This window comes from Paramormyrops kingsleyae, chromosome 5 (assembly GCF_048594095.1).
Source record: "Paramormyrops kingsleyae isolate MSU_618 chromosome 5, PKINGS_0.4, whole genome shotgun sequence".
Taxonomy (NCBI): domain Eukaryota; kingdom Metazoa; phylum Chordata; class Actinopteri; order Osteoglossiformes; family Mormyridae; genus Paramormyrops; species Paramormyrops kingsleyae.
The window spans coordinates 29,034,519-29,049,319 of NC_132801.1; the positions used below are offsets into that span (position 1 = coordinate 29,034,519).

The following is a 14,801-nucleotide window of genomic DNA, read 5'->3' on the forward strand; positions in this document are numbered from 1 at the left end:
ACTAAGGTGCATTCTGTGGGGTGGTGTAATTTAATTGATAGGATTTTTATTGATGGTGCTTGTGTTATGCCATAAGACATGGTGCTTTTGCTGTATGGATGATGCCAATACTTTTTTGGGACTTTTGTCTTTTTTGTCTTAAATAGGAATGTGTTGTTTTGTTACCAGCTTCCTTGTGTGGGTTTATTGGGCATCGTTGGAGCTGATTCTTGAATCTAATGCCTTAATGCCAAGTGTCAGTGGCTGATCGTCTGAAGGACACTCAAGAATGTTGTTCTCCTTCCCTTGTGCTTGCAGCGTCCCAGAGGACTACAAATTTGGGAAGTCTTTGGGACCGGTGGAATCCCTACAAGAGCATCCCCAGTGTGCGGGCAAAATGCTCATCGGGTACAGCCGGGGACTGGTGGTGCTGTGGGATCACGCCACCCGCAAGGTGGAGAACGTTTTCCTGGGTATCCAGGTGGGTGTCTGTCCTGCTCTTTCGCCACTGTGCTGTGTTTCCATGTTAAAAAGGGAAGCACTCACTGACGGCTTGGAAAGCGCAGAGATTTGTCTCTCGCCCCCTCGCCTTTTCTCGAAGACATTATTTTCCTAATACTCTGGCTGTTCTGAGTCTTGTATAGGGTGTCGCTAAGCATCCACTCTGTTTAGGAACTTCGAGAATGTTTATAGAAACCTCCTGCAGAGAATGTCGATTTTGTATGGTTGTACTTTATTGCCATGTTGTACTGAAACACTTGAGGAAAGTCTTATTTTCTACTTTAAAACCCTTATAAAAAGCTCCATGTTTAAATTTAATCTTCCTTGGCTGATGTCTAGACAAAGCAGAGCTTTATATTTTACTGAACCTGAAATGGCGACCTTTATAGACTGACAGGCCAAATTGCATATTAGGGTTGTATACTACATTGTGTGTAATAAATAATGCTTCAGAATGGAAAGTTAGCTTTAGTTTCATGGTAATGGCCAAGTGCCAAATGTTAAGGTTTCACAATAATTCTCTGTGAAGAGGACGCAGGCGACCAACCACTGAGCTGATACAAAATTTTTGTGTGTCAGTCTGGCTTAAACCAGAATGGCTTCAACATGCTTAACCCGGTTGCTAGTGGCTTGTTACTTGGCAACAGTAACAGAAATAACATAGCCGTCTAGATCTAGACTGGGTAGGCAACCTCTGCAATCCCGAATTCCTTTCTGGAGTCTATTCCCCTATCCCCTTCCTTCTTGACACTTTAAATGACCCATATTAACTGCCGTTGACGGTGTCTTGTGGTGGGATGGATATAGAGTGCCAAGCTTACTTCTCGTCTAAACATTACAATTGAAATGTAAAGACTGATTTTGTATGGTCTGTAATTGTAGATAAGTATAATTTATTGGTCCCTGGGGGGGAGTTTGTTTTACTGGAGCAGATCTGGGTACAATGGCTTATTCAATAGCATGCAATTATACCATTACAGAAATGTTTCAGTAATGTTCCTTGTAAATCTCCTCATCCCCCAAGGACAGTAATGGCTAATTGTTTTATGGAGTAGACGCTTGGTGACAGTCTGTTTATGGTGAGGTCAGTCTGCTGCCCGTCAGTCCCCTGCTGTGCCGTTGGTGGATTTTAGGGGAGTGGTGTTGGATCCGTCGGGCCCGGTTGACCCCGTTAACCCACCTTTTGTATCTGGGCCCCCGCAGCAGCTGGAGAGTCTCTGTTGGGAGAGAAGCGGCAGGACCTTAGTCAGCTCGCACAGCGATGGCGGCTACATGGTGTGGCCCGTCGGCAGCTTCTGCACGCAGCAACCCACAGCCTCCTCCATACCGTACGGTGAGTGGCCTCGCCGGCACGCCGCCGCCTCGGCGTGAAGCCGTGAACACCAGCATTTGGGCGTGAGAGGTTTGGTGTTACCATGAGTACATCTTAGCTTTGGGATTTTTGGTTCGGTTTGGTCCTGTTGCTGCACATATTTTGCTCAAACGTCTGTTCTGCCATCCTCTTTTAGGCCCATTCCCATGCAAAGCCATCAATAAGATCCTGTGGAGGACCACGGAAGCGGGGTGGGTATCGCCGGGCCGTGCCGAAGCTCGTGGGCGGCTGGGCTTGTGGCCAGAAACTACATCCCAGCAATACAGAGTGACCTTTAGAGGGGAAATGTGCTCATCTTCACTCAGCAGAATGAAGCTACTGCTTTATGATCGTTTCCTTCGGATGCTTGGAAGGTCATCTGGAAATGAGCGGATGAGAGAATGAGGAGATGAGCACAATGTTTTTAGAGGGATTGATTTTGCGAGCCGGTAGAAATCAGCTTCTGACTGTAGCATGAAGAACGAGCCACCGTAGAAGCTTCTGCCCATATGTGCACTAAGCAGTGAGCATTGGAGTGAACCTGTTCCATCCCCTTCAGCCCCCCCCTGGTGCTGTTCAGCGGGGGCATGCCCAGGGCCAGCTACGGGGACAGGCACTGTGTCACGGTGCTGCAGGACAAGACCCAAGTCACACTGGATTTCACCTCCAGGGTCATTGACTTCTTCACCGTTCATTGCGTGGATGGTGATGCAGGTGAGAAGGTCACAAACAAGACACAGTTACATTTTGTAAGGATTGACAACATTGTGTTTCGCTTGCAGGGTTTTGTATATTGGGTTTGGAAAGTTGTTAATGCTTTGCTTGGGGTGTGAAATTGAAGTGCCGTTGTAATTTAGCCGTCTCATAGATTTATAGGGAAATATTTCTGGTTTGGTCTGCCTGTAGTGAGACCTTCTATACTGCCAGCCTTTGTGTGAAACCGTGGACGCTGACTTTGGTCTTAAGGTCACTGAATTTCCAACCCTCCCCATTCAGAGTTTGATGACCCCTCCGCCTTGGTGGTTCTGTTAGAAGAGGAGCTGGTCGCCATTGACCTCCAGACGCCCGGTTGGCCTGCCATCCCCTCCCCGTACCTCGCACCCCTGCACTCTTCTGCCATCACCTGCTCCTACCACGTCTCCAACGTGCCTGTCAAGCTGTGGGAGCGCGTGGTCGCCGCCGGGAGGCGCCAGAACACGCCGTCACCGTGCATGGTGGGAGTTGAGGCCACGGACTTTGAGCCTACTGTGTCATGGGGTCTTGGACCTCGTGTTGGATCTGCTTGATTGAGCGATCTTTCTCAGAGCTGGCGTCACTCTGCCCTGCTGTTTACTACACATACTGTATTATAGCAAGCTACTGAATTGTGACATCATCATTTGACAATTGGGGGTGGTCCTCTTTGGTATATTTTGCCAATCAGTGGGGAGGATTCTGCCACAATTTGACTACAGATGTCTTGCTGATTTGACCTGTCAGCTGGCAACCGTTGATATTGGGAATCTAGGGATAGTCAACATGTGCTGGATGGAAACATCCCCTATCCATGCTTGATGCAAGCATTAGCCTCCTCTTGGCTAATCTGTACAGTTATGTCCCTGTTAAATGACATTTAATTAAGATTATCGAGTTTCACGGCTGTGGCAGCAGCCTCCGGCTTTAATGTGACACTGCTAATCACATCCGTCTGCTTTCCGGGTACCATGGTGGCCTAGAAAGTCATTTCAGAGACTGATGCTCTGTGCTCCCTGCTAATACAGCCCTGGGTGGGCGGTTCTCCATAGTGAGAGGAAGGATCTCTTGAAGGCTGAAATACCAGGTGTATTGGTGTAAACAAGCCTGCTGCGACTGCTTAGGAGTTTGTGTGTTTCCTCCTCCGTGTTTAGAAGTGGCCTGTTGATGGGGGGAAGGACCTGGCCCCTGAACCGAAGCACAATGGCCTGCTCCTGACAGGGTAAGCAAATCAGCGCCATGTGATTAACGGACACCTGGCCAAAGCCACTTAAACACAGAAGTGCTTACATCCACTTTCTGGCTTGTCATTGGTGTACTTGAGTTTTGGATCTTAAAATCTCTGTTCCGCTCAGCCACGAGGACGGCACCGTGCGCTTCTGGGACGCCTCTGGGGTGTCTCTCAAGCCGCTCTACAAACTGAGCACAGCCAACATCTTCCAGACGGACTGCGACCACGGCGACAGCCTGACGCAGCCTGAGGAGGAGTGGCCTCCCTTCAGGAAGGTGGGGGCTTTACCTGCCGCACAAAGGGCTACTTCACCGTTACCAAGCAGACCATCCAGATTTTGGCTTAAATCCTTGTGTGTCCTTAACAGACGAGCCACCGTGTTCGTGTTTTGAACAGTTCAGCCCTCGCCCTTCTCGTTACAAAAATAACTTGTACTCATGGCATCTTTATGTGCCATGTCTTCAGACATATGAGGTTTGTAATATTTACCCTTTTTCTCCATAATTAAAACTACACCATCTCTGGAGAATTTTTATGTGCCCATCTTCTCAAGGTTCCTTCTCAGGAATTTATTACATGAACTCCTGTTTATTTGAAAAGCTATGATGGACTCTGAGGGTGTTTATGAATATTTATTTTCTGTAGTAGTTGAGTGATGTGACTTCCTTTTTGTAGGTGGGGTGCTTTGACCCATACAGTGACGACCCACGACTGGGAATCCAGAAGATCTGTCTGTGCAAATACAGTGGGAAGCTGGTGGTTGCCGGGACGGCAGGACAGGTGAGGTTTGGCACCCCCCCACCCCCCCATGTCGACACACACACACACACACACACACACACACACAGCCCCGGCTTTCCTATGCCATCAGTCAGTGAACACCTTCTCCCTTTTCCTGACCCCTAAGGTTCTCGTGATGGATTTAAGTGAAGACGAGTCGGATCACATGATCAACATAGCCACAGTGGACCTCCTCCAGGACCGCGAGGGTTTCACCTGGAAGGGTCACGACAGGCTCACCCCCAACACCGGACCCGTCAGCTTCCCAGCCGGCTTTCAGCCAGTCCTGCTGGTGCAGTGCGTACCCCCCGCCGCTGTCACCGCGGTGACGCTCCATGCCGAGTGGAGCCTCATTGCCTTTGGGACGAGCCACGGCTTCGGCCTGTTTGACTACCAGCGCCGCAGCCCGGTCCTCGCCAGGTAACCTCCCTGCCCCCCTTCATCACTACCTCCAGCATGGTATTCTCATTGCCTGAAGGTGCAATTACGGTAAACTCTTCACCCAATTCATTCCAGATGCACCCTCCATCCCAATGATTCCCTGGCCATGGAGGGGCCTCTTTCTCGTGTGAAGTCACTAAAGAAGTCCCTGCGCCAGTCCTTCAGAAGAATCCGGAAAAGCAGGGTCTCTGGGAAGAAGCGCATGATAGCCAGTAGCCCGACCAGCAAGGTAGGGTAGAGTATCGGTGCTTTATGCAGAGTTCACACATCCCATCTCTCTTTCCATGAGAGACAAGGACACACAAGTATATTAGTTTCAGAGTGCAGTTGGCATTAAGGGTCTTGCTCGTGGGCCCAATGGTGATGTGATTACCAGCTATTGGATTCAATCCCATGACCTGAACACAAATTGAGCTACACCATGCTGTAGGAGTGGGTGTCATGGCAAAGGACACGCTTGGCCTCAAAAGGTTGCCCTTCTTGAAGATTCCCTATAGTCGTATACTTCACAGTACATAAAATATTTTGGTTAAATGTCTGCTTGTGTAAAAGGGTAGAAGGTTACTTTAGTGGGTGTGGTACCTCCTGATCCTGATATTCTCCAAGGGCTTTCATACCATGCAAGCTGTGTGCAGAGTGCTTCAGCCCAGCCATGATGACGTGATGGATTCCTTTGCCCCCAGGTCCAGGAGGCCAATGCCCAGCTGGCGGAGCAGGCCGGCCCTCACGACGTGGAGGTGACGCCGGTTCAGAGGCGGATCGAGCCCCGCTCCGCTGACGACTCTCTCTCCGGCGTGGTCCGCTGCCTGTGCTTTGCAGACACCTACCTGAGGGATGGTACGATAGGCCTCCGACCACGTGCACAATTAATCGGGTCACCTAGGGTGGTAGTCTTGATCTTTAGCTGGCGATCACGTTATGATAGAGGGCTATCCAGGGTACGGCCGCCCTGTGTCAGAATTGGAGGCATCTGTATTTGTCTGGTCTTTGAGGTTTCCATAGCGCCAGTGTGGTATGTTTTCATTATGTGTGACTGTTTAGCTTTTGGAAAGTAGAGTACACACTTCAGTGTCATTACAGAGGGCTGAATGTACCCCGCTGCTCCAGAATACATGGCCCCTGCTCATTTGTGGCAATGTGGTAGCGATTATATTCCCGGCTCAGCTCTTAAGCTCTTCATCGTGTCGTGGCCAGCTGAGTGGGACAGATCTGAGCGATCTGATCTTCAGCCTCCTGCAGTCTGCAAGGGTGGTCATGTGACCCAGGGCAGCAAATGGGATTCACCGAGCATTAAAATAGGTAGCTCTGGAGGTGTGACGTTCATGGGAAAATCATTTGTCTCCATGTTTTTTCCACTCTACATTTTTTTTTTATTGTGGCTGAAATCTTTTTAAAACCACCGTGAGGATTCGTTTACGCCGTTTTCCCCCTAAACGGTGTGAAAGCCGCTGCCAGACCAACCCCATTGTTCCTGGGGACGGCGGGCGACGCTGACGGCCGCTCTCCCCCGCTGCAGCCGGGCACCACGGACCCACCATGTGGGCGGGCACCAACTCGGGCTCGGTGTACGCCTACGCACTGGAGGTACCCTCGCAGGAGAAGTTCTCGGAGCAGAGCGTGGAAGCCGTGCTGGGGAAGGAGATCCAGCTGATGCACCGGGCCCCCGTGGTGGCCATCGCGGTCCTGGATGGCCGGGGGAACCCGCTTCCGGAGCCGTACGAGGTGTCCCGCGACCTGGCCAAGGCTCCCGACATGCAGGGCAGCCACTCCGTCCTCATCGCGTCAGAGGAGCAGTTCAAGGTGAGGCTGTGGGTGTCTCCGCAGAGGGAACTCTGCGACACTTTCAGACACAAGTGACTCCTCGTCACCTAGCCTGAAGACCAATCAGACCCCTCACCCACTGGGTTTAGTTTTGACCAGAGTTATTCTTGCACCAGAAGACTGCTCCAAAGGCCATTAAGATGGAGGTTACTGTGGTCTGCTTCACCTAAATCAGGGTTAGGGTGCAGAGGAACATATTAAACACTGTCACAAGTGTGTGTAATGGAGGCTTCAGCAATTTTAGAGCTCTGTGTTTGCTGTGTGTGGTTTTTTCTTCTTATCTATAATGTTTTGTATAAAGGGATTGTTTGCTCTTCTGGGGATTCCTGAATTGTGGTTCTGAAAGGGTCTGGTGTGGACCCCCAGATGGTCCACATTTTTGCTCCCTTCCAGCTCCAGCTTGAGAAGCACTGCTTTATGGCAGTCTAGGCTGACAGGTGCTCCATCGCTGACATCCCCCCTCCCCCTCCCCAGGTCTTCACGCTACCCAAGGTCAGCGCCAAGACCAAGTTCAAACTGACGGCGCACGAGGGTTGCCGCGTCCGCAAGGTTGCACTGGCGAGCTTCGTCAGCGTCTCGACGGAGGAGTACTGTGAGAACGGCCTGGTCTGCCTCACCAACCTGGGCGATATCCACGTGTTCAGCGTGCCCCTGCTGCGGCCGCAGGTGCGCTACGACTGCATCCGCAAGGAGGACATCAGCGGCATCGCCTCCTGCGTGTTCACCAAGACCGGACAGGGTTAGGCCCTAATCCCGCTCATCCACCGTCACGCTTGTTCTCTTTGTTGATGCTTCTGCCTCTCTCCTACTGTAAGCATCTCTCGGTCTCTGCCTCTCTCTGCCTCTCTCCTACTGTAAGCATCTCTCGGTCTCTGTCTCTCTCTGCCTCTCTCCTACTGTAAGCATCTCTCGGTCTCTGTCTCTCTCTGCCTCTCTCCTACTGTAAGCATCTCTCGGTCTCTGTCTCTCTCTGCCTCTCTCCTACTGTAAGCATCTCTCGGTCTCTGTCTCTCTCTGCCTCTCTCCTACTGTAAGCATCTCTCGGTCTCTGTCTCTCTCTGCCTCTCTCCTACTGTAAGCATCTCTCGGTCTCTGTCTCTCTCTGCCTCTCTCCTACTGTAAGCATCTCTCGGTCTCTGTCTCTCTCTGCCTCTCTCCTACTGTAAGCATCTCTCGGTCTCTGTCTCTCTCTGCCTCTCTCCTACTGTAAGCATCTCTCGGTCTCTGTCTCTCTCTGCCTCTCTCCTACTGTAAGCATCTCTCGGTCTCTGTCTCTCTCTGCCTCTCTCCTACTGTAAGCATCTCTCGGTCTCTGCCTCTCTCTGCCTCTCTCCTACTGTAAGCATCTCTCGGTCTCTGCCTCTCTCTGCCTCTCTCCTACTGTAAGCATCTCTCGGTCTCTGTCTCTCTCTGCCTCTCTCCTACTGTAAGCGTCTCATTTCCTTTTGTTCCCATGTCAGCTTGATATTAAATGAACAAGTTTCCGGCACGTTGACCCGTCCTCCCTCATCCCGAACGCCCGCTAATGGCGTGCTCATCTCTGCACCCTGCAGGTTTCTACCTTATCTCCCCCTCGGAGTTCGCCCGCTTCTCCCTGTCGGCCCGGGTCATCACAGAGCCCCGGTGCACCGTGGAGGTGGAGCGGGTGCGTGACACCCCTGCCCTCAGGTAGGATCCCCCTCCCCAGGGGTACCTGCAGTGTTGCGTGAACTCACCATGCTTTTTCTGACACCTGACTACCCCTCCCCCGCAGACCCTGCACGGCCGTGTCCCTGCAGTCCAATGGCACACACAAGGGGCAGCCCTGTGGGGATGGCCATTCTCTAGGAGAGCTGGAAGGTATGGCATCCCCCCCACAGCCCTGCGGCCCCCTTTACCATCCCCCGGGCCTCTTTACCCTCTCCTGGCCCTCTTTACCCTCCCCCGGCCCTGTGGTCCTCTTTTCTATACCTCAACAACCAGTCAGAACCAGATTATCCCCCTAAGTTACATTCTGGCTCTCCTTCCCATTTTACCATTACATCCATTTTCCTTGTGCCTATTGAAAATCGTCCCTTTACCTGTGGGCCGCCTGCCATTCTGCTGAAATGGTGTCCAGTAAAGGGTCCGTTCAGCACTGCTGATTGGGATCTTTTAATTCCGAGGCTCTTTTCAAAGCAAAGCTTATTCAGTCACCCTGGCACTGCTCTGAGCTCTCACCGGTACAGAGCCGCCTTGCTGCGTGGCCTCCGGTTTCTATAGCGATAACCGTAACCGCGGTGTTTCAGACCCCCACCCCACCCCGTCTTACGGCTCCAGTGGCTGTTGATTGTGTTTTTCCAGACCTTTGTTTCCGTCCGGTTTAATAACTCTGGGCTGCTTCAGCGCACCACTTTTAATCAGGCAGGGTAAGTCAGCAGGGGTTGTCATGGCAGTAACCATAGCAACTCCGCGGAGACGTCCACTCCAGTCAACCCCGATAATAAAGGCACTATTAAGAATTCATGAGGGGAAATTCCTCGCCGGGAGTGGATTCCTGTAAGGAAGTTTGAAATGATGGGCGCAGTTTAGCGAAATGTCATGCTTTGTAAAGATGCAAGGAAACTTTCCTCGTTTTATGTGATGATAGAAATGTCCATATCAAACTTTTATTATATAATTGCTAAAGCTCCCCCCCCCTTGCCCACCCCGGCCAGCATTAAATCAGCTGTCGGTGTCATTTTGTATGAGTCATTGAGATGCAGACTTGCGTCACAGAGACCAGCAGCGTGTGAAGACGCAGCTGACCGACACCCAGGAGAGCGGCTGAACCGCCTTCGGAGTTGGCTTGAAAGCAGCATAACAAAGTGACATCTGGACCGACCTGTCTGGGAAATGTGCTGATTGAGTGTGGGGGTGCCCAGAGGCCCAAGGCACGCTTGGGGACGCCTCACTGACGTCCCTCTGCTCTGTTTTTCCTTTGGCTTGTGCGATGCTCATACTGATGCATTCCCAGAGATGGCTTTCACAGCTTAAATTTGCCCCCACCCCTTTCACCATCTGTTTTGCACTTAGCACAATCTACCTTAAACACATACCAACAATAATATTCTATTTATATTCTTTTTATGCGACTTTTTTTTTGGGAGGGGGGTGTCATCTCTCAAATTGAGTGTATCCAAAGTATTCCTTCTGCACTAGCCATATCGGAACAATTGTATAATTGCTGTGTTTGGTTTTTTCCGATCGTCTTGCATGAAATTTCATGCGTGACGTGCTCGGTCACGCTGAGAAGTGTGTTCAGCACTCCTCCTGGTAGAGTAGGGATTCTTTTGTGGGACAGATGGATGGCGGAGAAGAGCAGGTCTTTGCATTAACCTTTCGGGCTGGGCATGGATGTGTCTGTGTGTGATTGTAGGTGCCCCAGTTAATTTCGGTTGACTGTGATCGGATGTCTGCATGTCTGGCACTGCTGACTGATTATCCATATGCCCCAGTTTTAGTTCAGTCTTACACCAGCCTGTTGGAGGCGCTGCTGTCCTCATCCTGGCACATCATTCACTTTCCAAATGCTAGGTTCCTTCATCCTAAAAGTAATATCCTGCAGCCGTGTGAGAAATGAAGTCCGGTTGATGTTTTGCTGGGTTCTTTCAGAGGTTTGGTCTCCAGAGTAAAAGTAATGCATCAACAATGTGAAAAATTCCAGCAGTTGGGGGGAAAAGCAGTATAATTTCCATTTTGCTCACCAACGGAAATTATGCCACAAAGTGCAATGGCTCGTCAGTTGACAGGTGATTTAATGCCGTATTTTAAGAGTGTGGTTTTTATGCTGCTGGTAAATGCGCTCGCTAACTCGTTAGTTCTTGCTTTATATATGTTCCCAATTCCCTGTGTAAACACTCGTCTCGTCTCCAATGCTCATAACTCTGTGGTGCTTTCAGATGAAGGCCAGGCTGGACGGTCACCTGGCCTGGACTCACCCAACAGCAGCGGTGATGTCACACTGGACACCACCGGGGACATCACGGTGGAGGACGTCAAAGACTTCTTAATGTGAGTCTGCAAACGGGGGCTTTGCTTTGATTTTAACTGTAGATTTTAATTCTTATCCCTCCTCATTTTTGTGTGGGTGCCTGTACATTTTTTTTTGGCTAAACCATCGACTGCGTAGTGTAAGGCTCTCTTCTGGCGAATCGACACATAATGAAGACGTGTGATTTTGACAGTATCTTGTTTCGTTTTGTCTCTCTGGAATGGCTCCTTCTGCTCGTTTTGTTAAACAGGACTGTCAGTAAACTGGGCGTTAAATCAGAATGCTGGGTCGCTTTTTTTACTGTCCCCTGAGCCTTTTCTCGTGCTCTTCAATAACACGCCACAGAATTGTTACATCCTGCTCTGGTGAAATGCACATTGAACTAGAATAGGGGATGCAAAGCATTTATCAAGGATCAGTTTTTGAAAAGGAAATGCAGATATTACCAATTAGTCTAACTGTGCAAAACCCTTAAGGCTTAATAGAAACTGTCAAGTAGCCATATTGCTAATAACTGCAGCTTGTCATTTTTGGCCAGAATTGGTGGTGAAGGACTTGTTTTACATCACTTCCTACATGAGTGAGTCTGGGTCGTACCATTTATTATCCTGGCGGGTAGAGTCTTCCTATGCGTCAGGCCCTTGGTGTAATGACCCAGATGTTGTTCTGGTGCCCAAGCTCCAAAGCCAGCCACACTCGGCCGCTAGATAAAGCCTGCACTCTTCAGCAGTGCGATCTGGGTCACCAAGGCTTCGAAAAGGGGAAAGAGTGGCTCGTTCGAGACACTGCAAAACACAGGCACGCTTCCAGGGGATTGCGGGTGCACATGGAGGCCGTTTGAGAGACAGGCAGCTTTTAGTCCTGTTTTTTTTGTGTATGGTAATGAATTCCACAGGCTGTGTTAGATGCAACATGAGTGCTGTTTTTTTGGATTGCTGTTCTGCAGTAATCATGCTCTCTCTACTTGAAAAGCTGGCCTTTAAATTCACGCTGAGCACAAATGTGCTTTGCAGATATGCTGTGAAAATGCCCACGAGCCGTTAAGATGGCACCTTATATTTCACTTCTCACTTTTTGATGCCTGTTTTTTTTTTTGGCCGTTGTGTAGTGAGGAGCTGGGTGAGCTTAAGGACGATGATGCGATGAGGTTGTTTTTGGGGGTGGGGCCTTCAGCAAAAAGGCGGAGCGAGCAGCGCCGGGTGGGGGAGCAGCTGTTGGGCTACAGGGAAGGTCCATCCTCACCCTTTTCTTTTGTAGGTCTGTAGATGAAGCAGAAAATAACCTGAGGAACATTTCTGAGGAAGATGGCCGCTCTCCAGGAATTCTGATCAGCTGAAGAGGTCAGTAAGCTGTAATTCCATGCTGGATGCAGGCCAGTCTTGCCCAGACCTACACTATCAGGGGAAAAAAAAAGTACCAGTTTGTACCTTTGAGGGTACAATTACTTGTCACTGAGGCTATACCCTCAAGGGTCTGGCAGTTGTACCCTATGTGTAGATAAATGTACCTTTTAAGGTACAGAAATGGATGCTGAGGGGATACATTTAATGTTTGTACCTCAAAGGAACAAAATTGTACCAGGGCTCTACCCGTTTTTCTGACTCTACGGCTTTTATTCATGTATATTAATGGTGTTGCACAATAGGAGATACCTGTATCACTCTGGAGGGGTCGTGGTACATTTCGATTATGCTGAAGCCTCAAGCCAGGGAAGTTCGAGGGCGAGCAGGGTCTTCTCAGAGGGAGGCGGGGCCTCCTGTAACCATGGAGACCATTTAAATCCTCGGCTTGAGGAAGATGCTAATGGGCCAGAGGCCATGGCTTGCAGCCGGCTAGGTTGGGATTTGTGTTGGAAGATACCCTTTGGAGTAAGGGCTCTCAGCAGATGGACGAATGGATCCTGCCAGGCAGTTGGCCTAAAAGGCCTGACGACTGTACCCATTTTCTCATGTTTAATATTTCCCCCAACACATTTGTTTCCAGATACAGAAGCAATAACATAAACATCAGTGGCTGATATAAATAATGCAATAAATTTGACGTGATTTTGTGTGTTTATTCTTCAGGCCCGTCTGACCGGTACTTTGGGAAGAAGCCTGGTGTTTGTGAAGATGGCTGCCACGCCTAATGAAACTGGACTGAAAAACTAATAATAGAACTGAAGTAGGACCCGCACTGCCTTCTGTGGGATTTTGACAAACAATGCAAGGACACAAACGCATCATCTGTGCCGAAAGGCAATAAACACCAGCCCCCCTCCATTCCCCCACCTGCTCACTGCCCCTGTCTGCCCTCCTGTCCCTCCGTCTGATCTCACAAAACGTGGGTTCTTCCTGTTTCCACTAGAAATGCCTTTGACTGTCAGTCAGATGCCACGTCAGTCCAGTCCTGTGAGCAGACTGCACCTGGACCAAATAAGGATTCTGTCACGCTCACCCACGACATCACGGCTGGTGCATAAGCCGATGCCATACGGTCACGTCCACAAGCGAAGGTCATTCGTGCAGTTAGACTGGACGTCAGTTGTAGTGATGCTACCCCTGGAGTGTTTAAGTGCCCTGCCCAGTTCCCTTATTCTCCACTCTGGTTATGTTGTGGCCAAAGTCTCGATGGTAGCTGCCAGTAAAAATGAAGGGGATTCATATAATGTAAAAATTGCTTTTTTGCAGTTTGATATACTGTGATGTATGAAGAATCTGAAAGGTGTTAAAGTTGGACCCTGTGGGTTATCAGCTGGTCATTTCTCATGTCGTTTGTTGTATTGGAAGGACCATGAAATAGCCCTTATCGTTTTCCCCTGTGATTTGGTAATAGTTGCCATGGGTACATTAACTGGGATTTCCCCCCCTCTCTCCATGCACTGATGTGGGGGGGGGGAAAAAAACGCAAACTTCTGCAGATGGACTGTTTTTATACTGGATCTGGACACGTGGTCGGATTTTGATAACCAGCCTTGTTTGTGGTTCGTTTAAATGTTCTTCATGATATTAGCAATTCACACTTACTGGGGATTACATCTTGGGCCTGATGAATTAACATATTATCTCTTTTCAGGCTCTTAAGTTGAGGTGTAGCTGTGTCATTTAATGATGCACACAATGTCCTGTTTTTAGATAACGTGCCTCCTCATTAGTCTGTTCACAGTATTAACACTATAGATACTCTTTGTTTTTAATTGAAACTGATTCTATAGTGCCAGGGTGTGAAAGCTCTAACTGTTTTGCCAGGTATTATCAAGCTAAATGGTACCGTAATAAGAAAACCGTAGCAGGTGAAGGAGGCTCCTTCAGTAATGGAGGAGGGCAACAGATAGGTTACTCTGGAAGTATTTGACTCCAAGACAAACAGCCAGTATAAACAGTTGGTAAAATGTAGATTAGAAGGAAATATGCTTGTATGGTGACATACATGAATGGTGGGTACATTTCTGTCCAGTATTTCTTACGATTTACAATAGGGGTATAACTTTGGTCAGTGCAGACAGTGACCAGTGTCAGATCTTTACATCCAGTGGGGGTCTCTGCTCCTGGGTCTGTAGGGGTGAAATGTAATCAAACTTTTAAATATTTTTACTGTGTAAAAAGTCTACTTCCATTGAACTGATGTCAAACCTTGTTAAACCCCTTCCCTCTCATCAGACCTTGGGTTGATCACACTTGAGTAAATGGCACTTTCACTTATGCTTAGTGTTTTTCAGAACCACTTTGAAAGGGACCGTAAACTTAGTCTAATTTATACATGTCGTGTTCAATATTTTTTTTCCTTAAATGACAAATGGACTTTTTAAAATACTTTGCTGGCAACTATCCTGTGAAACTTTTAAAAGTAGTTTACATTTAATTTGTGTGTTTTTTGTGTTCTCTCCCTCACAGATTGTACCTGATTTACTGATAGAGCATTAAGAAATTGTTTGATTTAATGTCAATAAAGCATTTCCTGCCTAGCGTCCAAACGATCGATTCATTTTCCTGCAT

The 14,801-nt window shown here is 49.0% G+C and overlaps 1 protein-coding gene across 1 annotated transcript in view; it reads left to right on the plus strand.

Moving 5' to 3' along the window:
* Positions 1-13,700, plus strand: part of LOC111845564 (lethal(2) giant larvae protein homolog 1-like) — a 34,863-nt gene extending 21,163 nt beyond the window's left edge. The window contains exons 6-23 of the mRNA XM_023815072.2: positions 298-460; positions 1,684-1,813; positions 1,989-2,043; positions 2,391-2,545; positions 2,828-3,045; positions 3,718-3,785; positions 3,919-4,069; positions 4,470-4,574; positions 4,702-4,994; positions 5,091-5,244; positions 5,699-5,852; positions 6,532-6,815; positions 7,311-7,575; positions 8,390-8,504; positions 8,590-8,675; positions 10,736-10,847; positions 12,085-12,167; positions 12,894-13,700. Coding sequence (XP_023670840.1) covers positions 298-460; positions 1,684-1,813; positions 1,989-2,043; positions 2,391-2,545; positions 2,828-3,045; positions 3,718-3,785; positions 3,919-4,069; positions 4,470-4,574; positions 4,702-4,994; positions 5,091-5,244; positions 5,699-5,852; positions 6,532-6,815; positions 7,311-7,575; positions 8,390-8,504; positions 8,590-8,675; positions 10,736-10,847; positions 12,085-12,163 — 2,587 coding nt within the window. The 3' untranslated portion in view covers positions 12,164-12,167; positions 12,894-13,700. The remainder of the gene's footprint in view (positions 1-297; positions 461-1,683; positions 1,814-1,988; positions 2,044-2,390; positions 2,546-2,827; positions 3,046-3,717; positions 3,786-3,918; positions 4,070-4,469; positions 4,575-4,701; positions 4,995-5,090; positions 5,245-5,698; positions 5,853-6,531; positions 6,816-7,310; positions 7,576-8,389; positions 8,505-8,589; positions 8,676-10,735; positions 10,848-12,084; positions 12,168-12,893) is intronic.
* Positions 13,701-14,801: the final 1,101 nt, after the last annotated feature.